The 19,672-nt window shown below is 40.5% G+C and overlaps 1 protein-coding gene across 1 annotated transcript in view; it reads left to right on the top strand.

Annotated features, from left to right (window-relative positions):
* The window catches only part of METTL25 (methyltransferase like 25), a 75,035-nt gene that overhangs the window by 17,548 nt on the left and 37,815 nt on the right, over window positions 1-19,672 (top strand). Inside the window, 2 exon segments of the mRNA XM_054178471.1 lie at window positions 3,475-4,098; window positions 8,704-8,848. Of these exon segments, the coding sequence (XP_054034446.1) occupies window positions 3,475-4,098; window positions 8,704-8,848 (769 nt within the window).

Below are 19,672 nucleotides of genomic sequence, written 5' to 3'. Positions count from 1 at the left end.
CTCAAACCACTCGTTATTAAGTATCTGTCAATATGCTGCAATTTCACCCAGCGATTCTGCACTTTTATCAGAGGCCTTGGAGCGTCTTTATGCACAGGATTATTTTCTGTTGGGTTTTGGGGTTTTTTTATTATTATTTTGCAAAAAATTGTAGCATTTAATGAAAAATATTATTGCAGTCTATCACTGAGTATGAAATGCTGACTGCTCTATATTAACTTTTTCCATTTGGGTCATAACGCTGTAACGAAATTTATTTGTGCAAAGTTACAAATCCCTAATATATGAAAAGAGCTTTCCAGTTACATTACATTCAGTTACTAAAAAAAGAAGTAAAGAAAAGAAAAGAAAAGCCTCCTTCTCAGTTATTAAAAAGCAACTCCTTTTGTTTTGGTTACCTTTCAACTTAAATAAAAAAGAAAAAAAATAGGAATTATAAAGTTTTAGGAGAGTTTTTTCGTTATTGATTTCCCTCCCCTTCCCCCCCCCCCAACCCTATCCTTCTTGCAAAACAAAATAAATGCAGCATTTAATTAAAACACTCCAGAGCTATGAGAGCACAACACATGTTTTACAACAGCACGTGTCCTCAGGGTGTTTCTTTTAGGTATTGCGGATCACCGACCACTTGAAAAATGCCCTTTGTTTCACCTCCGTACCCATGGCGTATAATGGGTGGTAGGGGATACTGGTCTCCTGTGGTACTTTATAATGTAGTATAATAAGTAGTAAAATGATAATAAAAGCAAAAATTGTATTACTACTGTAATCACCTCCACTTAATGATGTGAATTAAAACATTAAAGCTAAGTAACTGAAGGGTTTGTTGTTGTTCGGGGTTTTTTCGGTTGTTTACTGCCCCTTTTAAGCGTCGCTCATGTTGTACAAGTGGAACTGTGGTTTTGTAAAGAAGCTCTTGCTTAAACTCTGCAAAGAATCCTAGACTCCTAGAATGGCTTAGGTGGAAGGGACCTTAGAGATCATCTACTCCAATCTCCTCCCCATGGGCCTCTCAACTAGATCTGGGTGCTCAAGGCCTCATCCAACCAGGCTTTAAAACGCCTTGAGGGAGGAGGCATCCACGACCTCCCTGTGCAACCTATTCCAGAGTCCCACCACCCTCATACTGAAGAACTTCTTCCTAAGATCGAGTCTAGCCCTGCTCTCCCTCAGCTTAAAACCACTCTCCCTTGTCCTTGTTGCTAGACATCATTATGAAAAGTCCCTCTCCAGCTTTCCTGTAGGATGTCTTCAGGTATTGGAAAGGAGCTGTAAGGTCCCCTCAGAGTCTTGTAAGAAGCCAGTGATGATTTCTCTTTGCTTAAATGCACATTCTTTCTCTTTAATGTATTTGGGGAAGTTTCGCTTGGAAATTGCAGCATTTTCATCAGGAGTTGCAAAAGTGTAATGTTGGTGGGAATTCTGGATTCAGCATCCATTAAATTTGGTGCTGGGAAAAGTTGGAATGCTGTTGAAACGAAGTTCTTCCCTGTGCTCTTCCAGAAAATGTGTTTAAACATAGTACCCAACTCACTATGGACCAGGCCTTTGGAGTTCATTATATCATGGAAATTTCATTTTAAAGGCTCATGATTGGCAGATAAGCTGTGGGTTGCTGATTACCTTTCCTTATGTGATCAATCAAAGGTAAAGCAGGGATTAATTTAATGTCGTCTGTTTGTTCAGCACAAGATCGTTGCCTGCTTATTTTCAGTCAAGTTTTCCTTTCGTTTTAAAGCTGTTCTCCAAGTGCTAATTTAACAATTTATTGCTGGTTTCTTTTCACTTGGAAACAACTGAAAACCCTTACTCAAGCAGCAGTTTGGCTGTGTAGCCACTGGAGGTCACCCATAGGAGTTTGGAATAATTCTCTAGCTGGCTTCTCCCCACGTGCTGCCTTTCACAGAAATAATTCCAAACCTTGTGGAAATAGGCAGATTCTGCAGAGCAGAAATATCAGCTGCATAAAATAGTGGCTAAAATTATTACCTGAGCATTTTGTTTCCTCCACTTTTAAGTAATCTAGGAGAACAGTGGGGATAAATGTGGCAAATGAAGTTTTAAAAGTGTCTGCTTAGATTATATCAATTCTGTTTCATTAAATCCACTCCTCTGCTGATTTCATTCAAGAAATTTGATGATTGTAACATACCTATATAATAAATGTGCAGCAATATCACATGCTGAATGCAGATGAGAGAGCCACATGCAGCCTAGCTGAAATTTTTTTATGTAATAGTGTGGATTCTCCACTGTTTTACATAGTCTTCAGGGATATTGGTTCACATTTTACTTTCTAATTGCATGGCTGTATAAATCTTTAGCTTAAAATAAGGAATAAATCTTTCTTTTTCCTCTGTAGTAAGAGTATTGCTGTACTGAGTATTCTTACCTGGCAAAAAACCAACGCAATTGAGATTAAGATGGATCCACTTAATATATGCTGCTAATTTGACTTACAATTATCAGCATAAGCTTTCTTATGAACATGTGACAGGCCAAAACCAAGACACAGATGCTCTTGAATCACTTTCAGGAACATCTATCAATGAGCCATTATCTCTAATCAATATAATTTTGGTAGATACCTGAACAGAATCAATCATCACCATTTTCTTTCCTTAGAGAAATGCCACTCTGCTTTTTTCTTGTAAGTTAACTGTCTAAAGCTCCATGCTGTGAATGCTTTCATTGCTAACTCTATATCCTGACCAAGTTTAGCAAGGGTAGGTGGTGTTGTGATGGTTTGTAGGTTTTTTTCTTCAGCAGAAGGAAGTTCTGTGTCAAAAAATACACTGAAAGTCTTTCCCAGAAATTCAGGGAACATAGATCACATAATCATTACAGTGTCAGATAAGACTTAATTCTGTGTTTTTAAGTCAGAAAGGGAGCCAACAAAGCAAAAGAGCTAACTGTGTTAGAAGGGATAATACTGATAAGGTAGCTGTTGAATCCATGCTGTTAAACCCAAGCCTTATGAGGAGAGGCTAAGGGACCTGGGATTGTTTAGCCTGGAAAAGAGGAGGCTCAAGGGAGACCTTATTGCTCTCTACAACTACCTGAAGGGAGACTGTAGACAGGTGGGGGCTGGTGTCTTCTCCCAGGCAACCAGCACCAGAACAAGAGGACAGAGTCTTAAGCTGCACCAGGGGAACTTTAGGCTTGAGGTGAGGAGAAAATTCTTCACAGAAAGAGTTGTTGGCCATTGGAATGGGATGCCCGGGGAGGTGGTGGAGTCACCATCCCTGGAGGTGTTCAAAAAGGGATTGGATGTGGCACTTGGTGCCATGTTTTAGTAGTCATGAGGTGTTGGGTGACAGGTTGGACTTGATGATGTCTGAGGTCTTTTCCAGCCTTATTGATTCTGTGATTCTATGAACTTCTCAGAATTATTTTGCATTTGACTGCAGTGTGTCTTGCTCATTAATACAGCAAATTTTCTTTTTCTTTTTTTTTTTCACCCCTGTTATCTAGGTGATTGATATAGGTTCTGGAAAAGGCTATCTGAGTTCATTTTTGTCCATGCAGTATAACTTACAAGTTTATGGAATTGACTCTTCAAACACCAACACTAATGGTGCTCATGAAAGGAACAGAAAATTGAAGAAACACTGGAAAGCATATCAGAGTCGAGGAAGAGCAAGCCTCAAAAGCCAGAGGTTGGAAGAAGCAAATGACAGGCCAGTGGAAAGTGAAATTAAATATAAAGCAATCAAGGAAAAGCCCTTCAATAGTCTTCAAAGTCAGGACCAAGAGACAATCCAAGATGTAGTTCCTTCTTGTGGTTTCACGGAAACAGTTGTATCTGAAACCAACAAACGAACTGAAGCTGATTTAGTGGCCCAGACACAATCTGATGAGAGCAAACTTTCTGACGAGGTTCTTGCTATTCTGAATGTTCTACCTGCTGATGCTGTAGAAGTTTTTTCTTCATCTCAGTGTAATTGTGAGGAACTCTGCGAAGAGGAGAAGGTGCAAAGAAAAATGGAATCTCTCAAGGCTAAAGCAGGCAGGTCAGGTGAATCAAACCTGTATCTCCCACTGACCTCGTGCATCACTGCAGAAACAGAACTCAATGACATCATCATGGATCTGGAGGTTGTTTCACTAACATTTTAAGTCCATTGTCTTTACATTGTCATATGTAGATAATGTTTGCTGAGTGTATGTAGAGTGGTGTCAGTGGTGTCAGTGAATATTCTGGCCCAACACCAATTTTCAGCCAGTTAGCAGAAGTATGTCTAGCAACTCAGATTGCTTTTCTCTTTTAATGTATTCTTTGGGGATTGGCCCCTCAGTTCAAGAAGGACAGGAAACTACTTGAAAGAGTCCAGCACAGAGCCACAAAAATTATTAAGGGAGTGGAACATCTTCCTTACAAGGAGAAACTGAGGGAGCTGGGGCTCTTTAGCTTGGAGAAGAGGAGACTAAAGGGTGACCTTATTCAAGTTTATAAAGATGTAAAGGGTGAGTGCCAAGAGGATGGAGCCAGGCTCTGCTGGGTGATGCCCAAAGACAGGACAAGGGGCAATGGGTTGAAATTGAGGCATAGGAAGTTCCATGGAAACAGGAGATAGAATTATTTCCCTGTGACACTGACAGAACCCTGGAACAGGCTGCCTAGGGAGATTGTGGAGTCTCCCTCTCTGGAGATATTCAAAACCTGCCTGGATGTGTTCCTGTGTGATCTGCTGTCAGTGATCCTGCTCTGGCAGGGGGCTTGGACTGGATGATCTTTCAAGGTCTCTTCCAGCCCCTAACATTCTGTGACTGTGTGGTTATTTTGAATATGCAACCAGGCATTTTACAACTGTAAATTATAATGAAAAGGGTTATATTGAGCAGGTTGATGGATATATTAATCCCTGGAATTTCTTTCTTTTTAAAGTTTTATATTTTTGTATTTTCAGTTAAACTTAGAAGGCATAGGACGATCTACTGCTTACAGTACTCCACATAAAGTGTTTGTAAAGAGCCTTTTTTGCAAGTAATTTTTGTCTTTTGATTTTTCAGAGTTAATTTAAATTCAGTTAGTAATTCACTAGCTGGTGGAAATTGTGTCTGCACAAATCAGTTGCCACAAGTCCAGAAGCTGTATGGCTGATCAGTTCCTATGTCTGAGCTAACGTAGGTTATCTGGATAGATACATACTGTCTTTTATGGAAAGATGAAGGCTTGTCTGTGTTCAGTACTGATTGAGCTATTATATTCAAGGGTGTAATTAATTTCTGATTCAGGACCACAGGTTTGTGCTGATGAACCTATAACTTGAGATAATAAATGCTACTGAGTGAGAATGTCAGGAGCAAGCTAAGGTTAGAATAGAATAGAATAGAATAGAATAGAATAGAATAGAATAGAATAGAATAGAATAGAATAGAATAGAATAGAATAGAATAGAATAGAATACACTAGGTTGGAAGAGTCCAACCTATTATCCAACCCACCTAATTGACTAAACCATGCAACCAACCACCCTATCAAGTCTCCTCCTAAACACCTCCAATGATGGTGACTCGACCACCTCCCCGGGCAGCACATTCCAATGGGCAGTCACTCTCTCTGTGTAGAATTTCTTCCCAAAATCCAGCCTAAACCTCCCCTGGAGCAGCTTGAGACTGTGTCCTCTTGTTCTGGTGCTGGTTGACTGGGAGAAGAGACCAACCTTCATGCAGACAGGCTCATGCCTGTCTGCAAAAAGACTGTCTTAGCAGCAGGGTTTTGTTGATGAAGCATATGCCTTTACATTTGCACAGTTGGATTTTATATCCTCTTGGCACATAATTTGTGTGATGTAAAAGGTGGAAAAAATCCTATATCAATGCCTTTCTTTGTAAAAGAAAATACAAATTACTGTCAGCAAAGGTAAAAACTTTATTGTGCTAAAAAATAGCCATATCTAAAGTGCATATTAGGTGTGACAAATGCATGCCATTAGAAACTTGGAAACATTCAATCCTTTACAGGTATTACAGGTATTTTGACAATTTTGGGTGGAAAACAAAATACATCATTTTACAAATATGAGCAATTATGTTGTTGTTGTTGTAACCATGAATTGATGTTTTTAATCAAATTTTCCTAAGATGAGGACAAATGGGGAATTAGCATTCACTGATTTATGCTGTAAGTCCTGAAATTAGTCTGCTGATGAAATATAGATACAGACTCTGAAGGGACCTTAGAGCTGCCTTCCAATACCTGAAGGGACCCTACAGTAAGGCTGGAGAAGGACTTTTCATAAGGGGATCTAGCAATAGGACAAGGAGGAGTGATTTTAAGATGAGAGAAGGTAAGTTTAGACTGGATCTTAGGAAGAAGTTCTTCATTATGAGGGTGGTGAGACTCTGGAATAGGTTGCTCAGGGAGGTTGTGGATGCCTCCTTCCTGGGAGGGACAAGTCTAGTTGTGAGGTATCTCACCCATGGCAGGGTGGTTGGAATAGATGATCTCTAAGATGCCTTCCAGCCTAAGTCATTCTATGATTCTATGAATGCTTGCTTATGTATAGTCCAGGACCAACACTGAGATATCAAATTTTGCTACACTTAAGCCAGTGATCCAGAAAGTGCTGTCAGTTATCCCGAGGCTACCTTGCTGATGTCAGTGAGGGTCCAAAAGTGTATCTGACATAGACAGACTGCCCATGTATTGTCCAGAAATTTTGAGCATTGTAATGTGTTTCCTCTCTTTTGCTTGTGGAAGCCATCTTGCACTAGCTTTGTCCTGAAAGAATCTCTCTGATTTTTCCTGTGCTGGGCTTTAAATGTTGTCCTTGCAAGTGCACATCTTCCCTTAGCTTCCAAACTTTAATCCTCTTCCACTATTTCTGTAATTGCATGTGGAAGAAAGCTTTGTGAAATGGTGAGCTAAAGCTGACTGACAGGAAAAAAAGTCTTTAAAAACTAAACTGGACTGAAATTGTGCTTTTGCCACCTAAAAATCTGGTATCCCAAGACAAGGAGAGGGCAAGAGGAGAGAAGCAGTACAAAGTGGAAGGATGAGAAAGAGGACAGGAAGATATAAAAAAACAAAACCAAAAAACCTAAAATCAAAACAGGAGAAGTGGAGGTTTTACTGTTTCACACATACATGTGTCATATAATGCAGATAGGTGAGAAAATATATAGCAGCGAAAATCACAGAGTCACAGTATCAACAAGGTTGGAAAAGACCTCAGACACCATCAAGTCCAACCTATCACCTAACACCTCATGACTAACTGAATCATGGCACCAAGCACCCCATCCAGTCTCTTCCTAAACACCTCCAGTAGTGGTGACTCCACCACCTCCCTAGGCAGCCCATTCCAATGGCCAATCTCTCCTACTACGAAGAACTTCCTCCTAACATCCAGCCTAAACCTCCCCCAGCACAGCTTGAGATGTTACATATTTATAAACATGAATGAGGTCGCCCCTCAGTCTCCTCCAAGCTAAATAATTTCTTGTTGATAATTCTTTGTTGATAACCTTGTTCATGAAAAAGGCTGAAACATCAACAACATATAGCAATTTCATATACATTCCAACTGATAATGCTGGAAGGTTATGAATGGTAAGGAGAAGGAGGGGAAAACAGAGGGGTAAAGGAAATTTTGGGAAACCAGGAAAGCAGAAAATAAAATAGAAGAACAGATCATCTGAAGCCAAGGTTCTTAATTTGTGCTATTGAAGGAAATGAACATTTGTTGTTGAATAGTAGTAAGCACACTGTAAAGCTGTGACAGCACTGCAGTTTTGAGAGCAACAAAGCCTGCTTTTCACATTATTTACAAAATGGGTTTGATTTCTGCAATTTAAAATAGTAGAAATGCCATAGATAGGTCCAGCCAGATTTACAGCAGCAAATCTAAAGTAAAAGAAGTAGCAGTGTCATTAATAAAAATGACAGGAAAGCTGAGATGAGACAATGACCTGTGCTCAGTCACCTCATAGATGTTCATTTCCATGTAGATAAAGCAGCTCCTGTTCACAGTCTTGAATTTCTGCTTCCTTAATGGCTGGTGAAGGCAGAGTGCAGAGATGGGTAGTTCCTGACCTGAACAAAGCCATGACAATCTGTCTCTCCACAGAGGCAATGCATGGGGGTTTCACAGAATCACAGATTGTTAAGGGGTTGGAAGGGACCTCCGGAGATCATCAAGTCCAACCATACTGCCAAAACAAGATGACATAGGGCAGGCCACACAGGAATGCATCCAGACAGGTTTTGAAAGTCTCCAGAGAAGGAGACTCCACAGCCTCTCTAGGCAGCCTGTTCCAGTGCCCTGTCACACTCACAGTAGAGAGGTTTCTCCTCATGCTGAGGTGGAACCTCCTGTGTTCTGTCTTGTACCCAGTTGTTCCTTGTCCTATCAACTGGGGGCCATTGAAAAGAGACTGGCACCTTCATCTAGACACCCACCTCTCAGATATTTATAGACCTTGGTAAGATCTTCTCTCAGCCTTCTCTTCTAAAGATGAAACAGCCCCAGGTCTTTCAGTTCCTTAGCACTGAAGTCCTTCTCTTCTGCAGTGAAAAATTTTACACCAGAACAGTAGGAGTCCTCATGAAGTTTGTGTGTTGAAAACTTACAGCTCCATAACCATTTGCAGCATGTTTGGGTCTCAAGAGTTTGTAGGTGTTATTTATGCCCTTGCAGGTGAAGAGGGTTGAAGGTGAACAGCTTTATTGTTGCTTTTCTTCCTTTTTTTCCTTAGGACTGTGTGATGGTGGGGCTACATACATGTGGTGATCTTGCTGCAAATACCCTACGCATTTTTACTGCCAAGCCTGAAATCAAAGCAGTGTGCAGCGTAGGCTGCTGCTACCATCTGTTGTCAGAACAGTTTGAAAACCAAGAAAGTAAGTCTTCTGAGCTTAACTTGTGGCTGAGAGTTTGCATGTTGAGAGTAATACATGTTTTAATTAATAACCTCCTTGTGTTTGTTCCTTTCCAGTGGCTCCTTCAGTACTGCTTTTAATTACGTTATGTGGGTCATTCACACAGAGTATTCCTAAGATTCCTACTGAAATTAGGGACATTCATGTTTTGTGTGATTATGAATACAGCTGGTTTTATTCTGTTACTTCATTTGTAAAATGTGGAGACCTTTTTTAGTCCAGCTTGTTTTCATCTTTTTGAATTATTTTTGTACCAGATTTTGCCTTTGGCTGCCTGCACGCAGCATCCATTTATGTTGAGTTGTACATATACAACCAGGAGTGGAATTAAGTCCCTACAATGTGAATTACTACACACACACACACAAATCACTCATCTGAGTGCAGTGCTTTGGGGCATTACCAATTTAGCATAGCATAGAATAGAATAGAATAGAATAGCATAGCATAGCATAGCATAGCATAGCATAGCATAGCATAGACCAGACCAGGTTGGAGAAGACCTTTGAGATCATCGAGTGCTGAAACAGGGGAATAATCACATCCCTTAGACTGCAGGCTGACCTGCTAAACTTCAGAGTCCTGTGAATTTTCTATCCATCTTACAGTCCACCTGTCTGAGTCATATCTTTGTCTGTAAAGATACTATGGAAATCTTGCTGAAGGTCTTGCTAAAGTAAGTGTAAACTATGTCTATGCACTCCCCTTCTTCTCATACACATAGCAATGAAGTTGGTCAGTCTCTGGTAAATTCCTGCTAGCTGTTGTCTAGGAAGAAGATACATGCTGGGCAGAGGAGTTCTAGAGCCACCCTGGAAGCTGTGCAGAGTAGCTTCTAAGTAAGGAAGAAGTCAGTAAACCTTTTGCAGAATAAATAAGAGCCTTGAACTCTCAAGTTCCGCAAATATAAACTTAGACTATATTTGCTAAGCTCTCACTTCTAAAAGCTAGTGAATAAAATTAAGGGCACTGAAAGTGCAAGAGGAGTCAAAATCCACATACAGAATTTATTAGATTTGTTAAAACTGAAAAGGCCTTGAATAAGGTGGGTGAGGCAGACAAAAACTTCAAAACTGAGTTTTCTAAAGGATTCCTTACGCAAACATAATGGCTTCATATCACTCTCTTCCCCTGAAATATGGGAAGATTAGTTACTGTCTTAGAAGTATTAGAGTACAGATGATTTATGTGTTGCCTAGGTGTATTCTCAAAGATGCTCCACAGGCAATGTCTTAAAATAACTATCACTGATACCATGGTAACACAGGAAAACATTTCCAAGCAGAAGATCAAAAAGCTTGGTTTACTTTCTGAGGGATCTTTAGATATTGCTGCACAGGGCATGTTTCCATGAGTTTGTGACAAAACTAGCTGGGGTTTTGATGAGGGTAGTGAAGATTTCTTTGCACTGAAAAATCTCAGGAGAAGAGGAAATGGCATTTGTTCCCATTTAATTAGAATCTCAGAAGACACTCTCAGGAATTTTATGTCACTTGGAATTGCTTACACAGATCTTAAATAGTCTTTACTCCATAATTATTCTTTCTTTCTCTTAGCATTGGAAAGTGCACACAAGGTTTTGGTATCACTTTGCAGTATGAGTCCACTAAGATTTCAGAATTGCTGAAGATAAATAATTGTTCTTGGTTATGCTCCAGGCTTAACACTTTTGAATACAGAGTTGTTCATTAATATTAATGGCGGAATGAAAAAATTGGATGACATAATTTCCCTGTTATTTTTGTGATTGAACACACTACAAAGCATACAAGCAATTAGTTTGCGTTGGCATAAATCCACTGAGATACTCCCAACCTTTAAACAAGGGCCAAACTTTCATCATGCTCATGATGTTAGATTAGAAACATCTTTCACTGATTTTTTTTTCAAGGTACTTAAATAGTTGAAATAGCTGAGAATTTTGTAGGCTGTGTTTTGTCTCCACTATTGCAGGTAATGAATTTCTGTAGTTCTTTGCTTTGCTATCAAAGTGCACTTGGTATGTTTACATATATTATATTTTATGTATTTTTATCTATAAATATATATGGGTTTACATATAAATACATATAGACTATTATATATAGACTATTTATATATATATACACACACAAACACTTTATATGTTAATGGTTACCTTGCTTTCAAACTGTCTGCTACATTGGTAGACGTGAGAATATAGCTTTAGTGTCTATATTACTTATATCCCATTCTCGGGCCTTTGCTTTCACAAAATCACAGAATCACAAAATCACCAAGCTTGGAAGAGACCTCAAAGATCAGGTCCAAGCTTTCAACACGGACCTCCTGACTAAACCATGGCACCAAGTGCCACGTCCAATCCCCTTTTGAACACCTCCAGGGATGGTGACTCCACCACCTCCCTGGGCAGCACATTCCAATGGCTAACAACTCTCTCTGTGAAGAACTTTCTCCTCACCTCAAGCCTAAACTTCCCCTGGCACAGCTTGAGACTGTGTCCTCTTGTTCTGGTGCTGTTTGCCTGGGAGAAGAGACCAGCCCTGTCCTGGCTACAACTCCCTTCAGGTAGTTGTAGAGAGCAATAAGGTCTCCTCTGAGCCTCCTCTTCTCCAGGCTAAGCAACCCCAGCTCCCTCAGCCTCTCCTCATAGGGCTTGTGCTCCAAACCCCTCCCCAGCTTTGTTGCCCTTCTCTGGACACAGTCTATCAAGTCAATTATCTTTCCTAAACTGGGGGGGCCCAGAACTGGATGCACTTTCATCTGCATTGGATTTTATATGCCACTTCATGTCTAATTTTTATTTCCCACAGTATCATCAGCAAACTTTGTCCTATTCTTCGTTAACTTTTTCAGGCTATTTGTGGATTCTGTCATCAATCTGTGCCATCACAAATCTCCCTCGGCCTCTGCTGGTGATCTCTCTCCTCCATGAGAAAATGTATTTTATTCCCATCCTCTGTTTCTGTCAATTGCTTGCCCATAGGAATACTTTTTATCTTGTTCTGTGGTTTGATAGTTTCTCTAATTGTCTTGTTGAATGCTATTTGGAAACCCACTCTATTATTCATGTTTGAGTGTTGCTTGAAGCCTTCAAAAAGAAATTCCAATATGTTTGTGGGGCATGACTTCCCTTTGAGAAAGTCACCTTCACTCTTCCCAAATACACATCTGCTCATGTATCCAATTACTCTTTTTTTTAATACTTCTTTTTTCCATATAAATGTGAGGCTTCCTCTCTGGAAGCTCCCTGGAGCTTCCCTTGAGCTTTTCATAAGCATTAATATTACTTTACCTGCTTTCGAAATCTCTAGAACCAAAGAACAGTGCAGTTGCACACCACAGTTTGGTCATTTCATCTGTTTTACAGCATCTAGTTTCCTGTATCTTCTTCTGGGGAGCCTTCAGTTTTAGCTATTTCATGTGGTGAGTTCCTTCCACGAAGCAGCACTGTGGCTTAAGAACAGCATTTAGCTTTTTACCCCAGCTTTATTTCCTTGAGCAATCCTTTGTAGCTTGGTTACGACAGTAGACCTATAACTGCTATCTATACAGAAATCTGGGGGCTCTCAGATAGCTGCCAAAAGTGAAAGAGTTTTTCAGATTAAAGAAAAAAATTGAGGTCTATGCAAATTAATTTTTTTACTCTTTGAAGTGTTGAAAGCAAAATGTTTTGTTTGCCTGTGATGATTACACTACTGACCTAAGAAAATTATATGGCAATAAGCTTTTTTTTTTCCTTGCTATCACCATGCAGAACAGAATTAAATAGCTTGTGCTCTCTCAAGGAGATTCAGACTCATACCTCAACAATTTCATGCTCTGAAATGGAATCAGAATATTTAGAACATAATAAAAATTATATAGTGAGTAGAAAGAAAAAAAATCACTTTTTTTTTATAAGGACTACTATTGAGGTCTAGTACAAAAAGACTAATTAGACTGACAGCAGAAGAATTAATAAAGCTATAAATCCTTGGTTAGAAAGCTCAATTTCTTGTTTTGCATGGCAACAGTTGAGATACGGTGTTGCTGCATATTTTCTACTGGTCTGAATAGGGCAATTCCTTCCCTGACTCCTGTAAGAATAGTCTGTGCTTAGTGACAGCCTTTGTTTGTCAATGGCAAGGAGCTAAAAGAAGGCTCTGAGGTGACCTAATTGTGGCCTTCCAGTATCTGAAGGGGGCCTACAAGAAGGCTGGGGAGGGACTTCTCAGGATCTCAGGTGCTAGGACTAGGGGGAATGGAATGAAGCTGGAGGTGGGGAGATTCAGGCTGGAGGTGAGGAGGAAGTTCTTACCCATGAGAGTGGTGAAGCCCTGGAATGGGTTGTCCAGGGAGGTGGTTGAGGCCCCATCCCTGGAGGTGTTTAAGGCCAGGCTGGATGAGGCTCTGGCCAGCCTGATCTACTGTGAGGTGTCCCTGCCCATGGCAGTGGGGTTAGAACTAGATGATCCTTGTGGTCCCTTCCAACCCTGACTGATTCTATGATTCTATAATGGTATGTGAACTAATGCCTGTTTTCCCAGCAGTTACTGAGGACTCTACCATGAATTCTGTGGAAATAAAATGTCATGAAAATGATGAACTACACGTGTTCAATATAACACTTCAGTATTTATTTCAGTAATATCTGCAGGAATGTAATGGTAATATTCTGAAAACTATAAACTATCAAATTATTGTCTATTTTACCTTTTTTTGAAGTAGAAAAAGAATTGGTTGCTTCAAACCTCTTCCATTGTGCAGTTTACACCAAAACTGGCAAATGAACTCATTGTCTCATTTGACAAGGGAGAACAAATAAAAAAGAGCTTTCAAAATAAAACAAGACAGGGAAGAAAAGGTCTTTTGAGGTCAAAGGCCATTTTCAAATATAGAACTTCAGAAAATTTAGGTCTCAGTCTTGAAATAGAGTTTCTGCAAAGTCATTTAATGTATCTCCACACTTTTGGGGACAATGATTGTTTTTCATAAGTCTTAGGATGCTGCCTTTCTACTCATCTTTCTCGCATGAGGAAAATATATATAGAGTTGAAGATGTCCTTGTCTTATATACTGTCTACAGCATATAAGTAGGCTACACAATTTCATAGAATCATAGAATTGTCCAGGTTAGAAGGGACCTCAAGGATCATCTAGTTCCAACCCCCCTGCCATGGGCAGGGACACCTCACACTACATCAGGTTGCTCAGAGCCACATCCAGCCTGGCTTTAAAAACCTCCAGGGATGAGGCTTCCACCACCTCCCTGGGCAACCTGTGCCAGTGTCTCATCACCCTCATGGGGAGGAACTTCTTCCTAACATCCAATCTGAATCTACCCATTTCTGATTTTGCTCCGTTCCCCACAGTCCTATCACTCCCTGACACGCTAAAAAGTCGCTCCTCAGCTTTGTTTTAGGTCCTCTTCAGATACTGGAAGGCTACAAGAAGGTCTCCTTGGAGCCTTCTCTTCTCCAAACTGAAAAACCCCAACTCTCTCAGTCTGTCTTCATAGGAGAGGAGCTCTGATCATCCTCGTGGGCCTTCTCTGGACACATTCCAGCATGTCCAGGTCCTTCTTGTATTTGAATGATTTCAGCAGGATTCTTTTTAAGCATGACATTCTACACTGAGTATTGCAGTTTCAAAGCTTCTGTGAGAAAATTCCATGTACAGTGTGACCTTTTAGTGTTAATTCCAACTTGGATGTTACAGGGTTTGTCATGCAGAAGACTTCTGTTATAATAATGGTGTATCCACTCCCATGCTGCTTACGTAGGCAGATCTCATGTTTATTACAGAAGACCTGTTTCCACTAAGATAATGCATAAATCTGCCAGCTAATGGCAACTGGGAGGAGGGCAGTTACAGAATTACAGAATCACCAAGGTTGGAAGAGACCTCAAAGACCATCAAGTCTAACCTATCACTGCAGACCTCATAACTAAACCATGGCACCAAGTGCCACGTCCAATCCCCTTTTGAACACCTCCAGGGACGGTGACTCCACCACCTCCCTGGGCAGCACATTCCAATGGCTAACTACTCTCTCAATGAAGAACTTTCTCCTCACCTCCAGCCTTAACTTCCCCTGGTGCAGCTTGAGACTGTGTCCTCTTGTTCTGGTGCTGGTTGTCTGGGAGAAGGGACCAACCCCATCCTGGCTACAACCACCCTTCAGGTAGTTGTAGAGAGCAATAAGGTCTCCCCTGAGCCTCCTCTTCTCCAGGCTAAACAATCCCAGCTCCCTCAGCCTCTCCTCATAGAAGTATTCTGTCTTCAGCTTATACATTTTCAGGGCACTTTATGATCTTTGAGGTCTCATCCAACCAAATATATTCTGTGATCCTATGGATTGTGTATCCTATAAGTGTGTTTTATTTTTGCACTGAAGAGGGTTTGTGCACTCACCATGTTTGCCAGTAAAGATGAGATTATTACTTTTTTGCCAGGTAATTTAATTCAAAAAAATAGGGGTCCTTTTCCTTTCCTGTTAATGGAGGTGTAATTAGCACTTTGCAAAAATGTAACATTTTCAATATTATAGTTATCATTTTCAGTACCAGAATATAATGGGGTTTGGGAAATTGCTGTTGGCTCTTGAATCATCATGCAAGTGGAAATGGCCTAGTGTTTAATACACCACGTATGTGTCCAAATTAAAGGCTGTCTTCATTTCTTGTTTGCTGGCTGTTGGAGTGGGAGTTTCATGTTTCTGTTGTTGAATTTTTATATGACTACTGCTAAGTTCCTGGAGTTAGGTAACAGGTCTGAAAAGCAACATTTTAATACAGGGTTAGAAAAGAATTTGTTTTAATTTCCTCTCACAGCTATTAGCCTCAACTTTTATGGGAGTTACTGGGTTTGTTGGTAGGACTAGGATGAACTCTGGTTTTGTCTGGGGGTCCAGGCTTCCTCTTCACTGAGCAACTTCTGAGCTTGTTGTCTCTGTCCTCAATCTACATCTGTGATTTGGGTGGATTATAAGTCATTCCAGGCCTTCAAAGCAGCAGTCTAGAAGAATGGGAATCCCTTCCTATCTTACTGTGCCCCCTCCTGAAATGCCAGTACTGACATAAAACTGTCAGAAACTGCTTGTTCATCTTTCACTTGGTGTTGCCATGAATATTTTCTTTTAGTTTTCAGTGATCATTTTCTGTTATTAGTAGGTGAGGAAGCATTTCAAGTACCACATTCAGTTTTGGGCCCCTCACTACAAGAAGGACGTTGGGTTGCTGGAGCAGGTCCAGACAAGAGAAACAAAGCTGGTGAAGGGTCTAGAGAATAAGTCTCATGAGAAGTAGCTAAGGGAACTGGAGTTGTTTAGCCTGGAGAGAAGAGACTGAGGGGAGATCTTAGCACTCTGCAACTATCTAAAAGGAGTTTGTAGCAAGGTAGATATGATCTCTTCTCCCAAGTAGCAAGTGATAGGGAAAGAAATGGCCTCAAGTTGTGCCAGGGGAGGTTTGACTATTAGGAAAGATTTCTTCACCAAAAGGGGTATCATGAACTTGGACAGGCTACCCAGGGAAGTGGTTCAATCACCATCCCTGGAGACATTTAAAAGGTACATAGATGTGGTGCTTAGGGACATGATTTAGTGGTGTATGTGACAGAGTTAGCACTGAATTAGATGATCTGAAAGGTCTTTTCCAACCTCAGGAGTTCTGTGATTCTTTAATGAATCTGAGATCAAAATATTGAAGACAAGGAGGGAAATGAATTTACATTTGTAATGTCATTTACAGTTCTCTAATATGCCCTGGTTTGCTTGGGGTTTTTTTGGTTCTTGGTGTTTTGTTTGGGTTAGTTGGGGTTTTTTGTCATTGCTTGTTTGGGGGGGGTTTGCTTTAGTTTGGGGTTTTTGTTGTCTTTTTTCCTTTTTCTTTAAGTTTTACACTGCTAAGAATTCTGGCTATATTCCTTGGAAGAAAGAAGACTCTATTTAGACAGAAGGAAGTACAAGGCTTCTTAGATCACAGCTCTTTAGATGGGTAGAGATGCAATTTGGCTGTTTGCTCTTAGGGATACTTTACTCCTAAGAATACATTGATTTTCTAACAACTTCAATTACTAAAAGAGCAGTGATGGGGCAGAGGATAATTAGGAACAAGAGGAAAGGGGATAATTTAGTCCTGTCTATTATTGCATTTTTTCATCTGACCATCACTGTGTCAGGAAGTACCCAAGCAAGGATGTGATTCCTGTGGTTGTTATCTCTCAGGTGCTGCTCTTTGAACTAAACAGCTGAAAAGCAGATCTCAGTGCCAGCCTTGCAGATTCAGCCACGTCATGTTACCTGTCTCAGCTACTTGTCTTTGGCAAGAATGCCAAAGCATTGTTGGCCAACAGGTATATGTTGGCCATATACACACATATACAGAGAGCTTTCAGTGTGCTTGGCAGTTCTTGCACAATTACCTCATACTGGCAGCTGTTTCTGATCTTCAGTAAATTGTGCTTTTTCTGTACAGTTGGCACTGCTTTTCTTTTTGCCTTGAGTATTCTCTAGTGGTTCAAAATGCAGCCTTCACACAGTCTTGCATTTCTTTTATTTTCATCTTTGTTTTTCTTCTTTTATGATCACAGAAAGAGATCATAGACACTGAAGTGCACTGGATGTGAAGTACAAAAATACAACTGAAGTGAATTAATAAGTGCCTGATCTCCAGGTTTCTCATGCTTTGAAACAGAGAAAATGGGGGGGAGAAAAAAAAAATCAATAAAACCTTTGAAAAACAGCTCCAGGAATCAGTGGGAATTACTATCATAAATACTTAAATCATGCACTGCAGTAGAGAGGCAAATTGGGGAATTATACTTCATAACTGTAGTGGAATTTGAAAACTGGGAGTACAGACTGTGAAGATGGGCAAAGGTGAGACACTAAAACATCAGAAAGGAATCAGCTGGACATTGTTCCTAACATCTAGTATAAAATCTGCCCTTCCCTAGTTTGAAGCCACTGCTCCTTGTCCTATCTCTACAGGCCTTTGTTAACAGTCTCTCTTCATCTTTCCTGTAGGCCCCCTTCAGGTACTGGAAGGTTGCTATTAGGTGTCCCTGGAGTCTTCTCCAGGCTGAACAACCCCAGCTCCCTCAGCCTGTCCTCACAGCAGAGGCGTTCAAACCCCTTCATCATTTTTGTGTCCCTAAAAATCCTTTCATCTCCTGCTGCCAGATATTTTTTCTATAGCAAAAAAACCACCAAACCACAACCAGCCAACCAACCAACCAAAGAAAAACTAAGTAGGAAACACTCAGTGTTCTATATTTTGGAAATCCTATTTCCTAGCTACATTTAATTATTTTGTTAGTTAAGCAAGTCTTTTAGAAAATGTCTTTGAAACACTGCTGAGCCAGTAAGGGTTTTCATGGACCTGTGAATAGGATGATAACAACAATAAGGTTTGCCTGAAGCTTGTCTCTGTGCCCAGAGGGACTAAAATCATAATGAGAGAAGTTGTAGTTGATCTAAGTAATAAATCATTAATATCATTGTTGTGCTTTCTATTTCTTTACAATTCATGTGATTAGGTCTGTTTAAGGGGTTAATGTAGAGGTAAAATGATAGCTATTTAACTCATAGGTTCTGGGGTTATACCACAGCATAGGTTCAGTTCAGGTCATCAAATGGATTTCCCCATTTTGTTAAATTTTCATGGAAGGAATTCTGTCTACTTGGCTCCTGTATGCTGAATTATAACATTATTGCCTCATGTGCTATTGAACGCTTGAACTGTTTGCTGGGAGATCTTCCACAGGATATTCATACTGAAAATGTTGCTTGAGTGGTTTGGGATATTTCTACAGTTCACAGGATCACAGGGTGTTAGGGGTTAGAAACGACTTCTGGAGATCATTGAGTCCAACCTCACTGCCAGAGCAGGAGCACATAACCATAGAATATAGTGGAGGTCACACAGGAATACATCCAGACAGGTCTTGAAAGTCTTCAGAGAAGATGACTCCACAACCTCTCTTGAGGAGCCTGTTCCAGTGCTCTGTGACCTTTACAGTAAAGAATTATTTTCCCCTCCTTCTTGACACCCATCCCTCAGATATTTATAAACATTTATTAAATCCCTTCTCACTCTCTCCTCTCCAGACTAAGCAGCCCCAGGTCTCTCAGCCTTTCCTCATAAGGCAGTCTTCCAGTCCCTTAATCATCTTTGTAGCCCTCTGTTGGACTCTCTCTGGTAGATCCCTGTCCCTCTTAAACTGGGGAGCCCAAAACTGGATGCAGTATTCCAGGTGAGGTCTCATTAGGGCAGAGCAGAGGGAGAGAACCTCCCTCAATCTGCTGGACACATTCTTCTTAATGCACCCCAGGATCCCATTGGCCTTCTTGTCCACAAGAGCACATTGCTGTCCAATCAGTGTGCTTGTAAGTGAAATGGATATGGAACAATAAATCGAATTCAAGGCAATATTGTAGATCTGTGGTCAGCTTTGGATACGCGTAAGAAATTCTAAGGTAGAGCATTCATTTCTCTCTTTTTTTCTCCTGCTTTATTCTTTCAGTAATTTAAATGAAGATGGTGCTTTGCCTAATTACTTTTTTTCAAAAGTGTCATAAGTATTATCACAGAATCACAGAAACCTTCAGGTTGGAGCAGACCCTCAGGATCACCAAGTCCAACCCAGAACCCTGCTCTACAAGGTTCACCCCTAAACCATATCGCCAAGTAGCACATCAAAACCACTTCTGAACACATCCAGGCTTGGGGACTCAACCACCTCCCTGGGCAGCACATTCCAATGCCTGACCACTCTTTACCTAATTTTTTTTTTCCCTAATGTCCAGTCTAAACCTACCCA

Source organism: Dryobates pubescens, chromosome Z, assembly GCF_014839835.1.
Source record: "Dryobates pubescens isolate bDryPub1 chromosome Z, bDryPub1.pri, whole genome shotgun sequence".
Lineage (NCBI taxonomy): Eukaryota > Metazoa > Chordata > Aves > Piciformes > Picidae > Dryobates > Dryobates pubescens.
The sequence above is the reverse complement of the archived record's forward strand: the minus strand, read 5'-3'. Positions and strand labels throughout refer to the sequence as shown.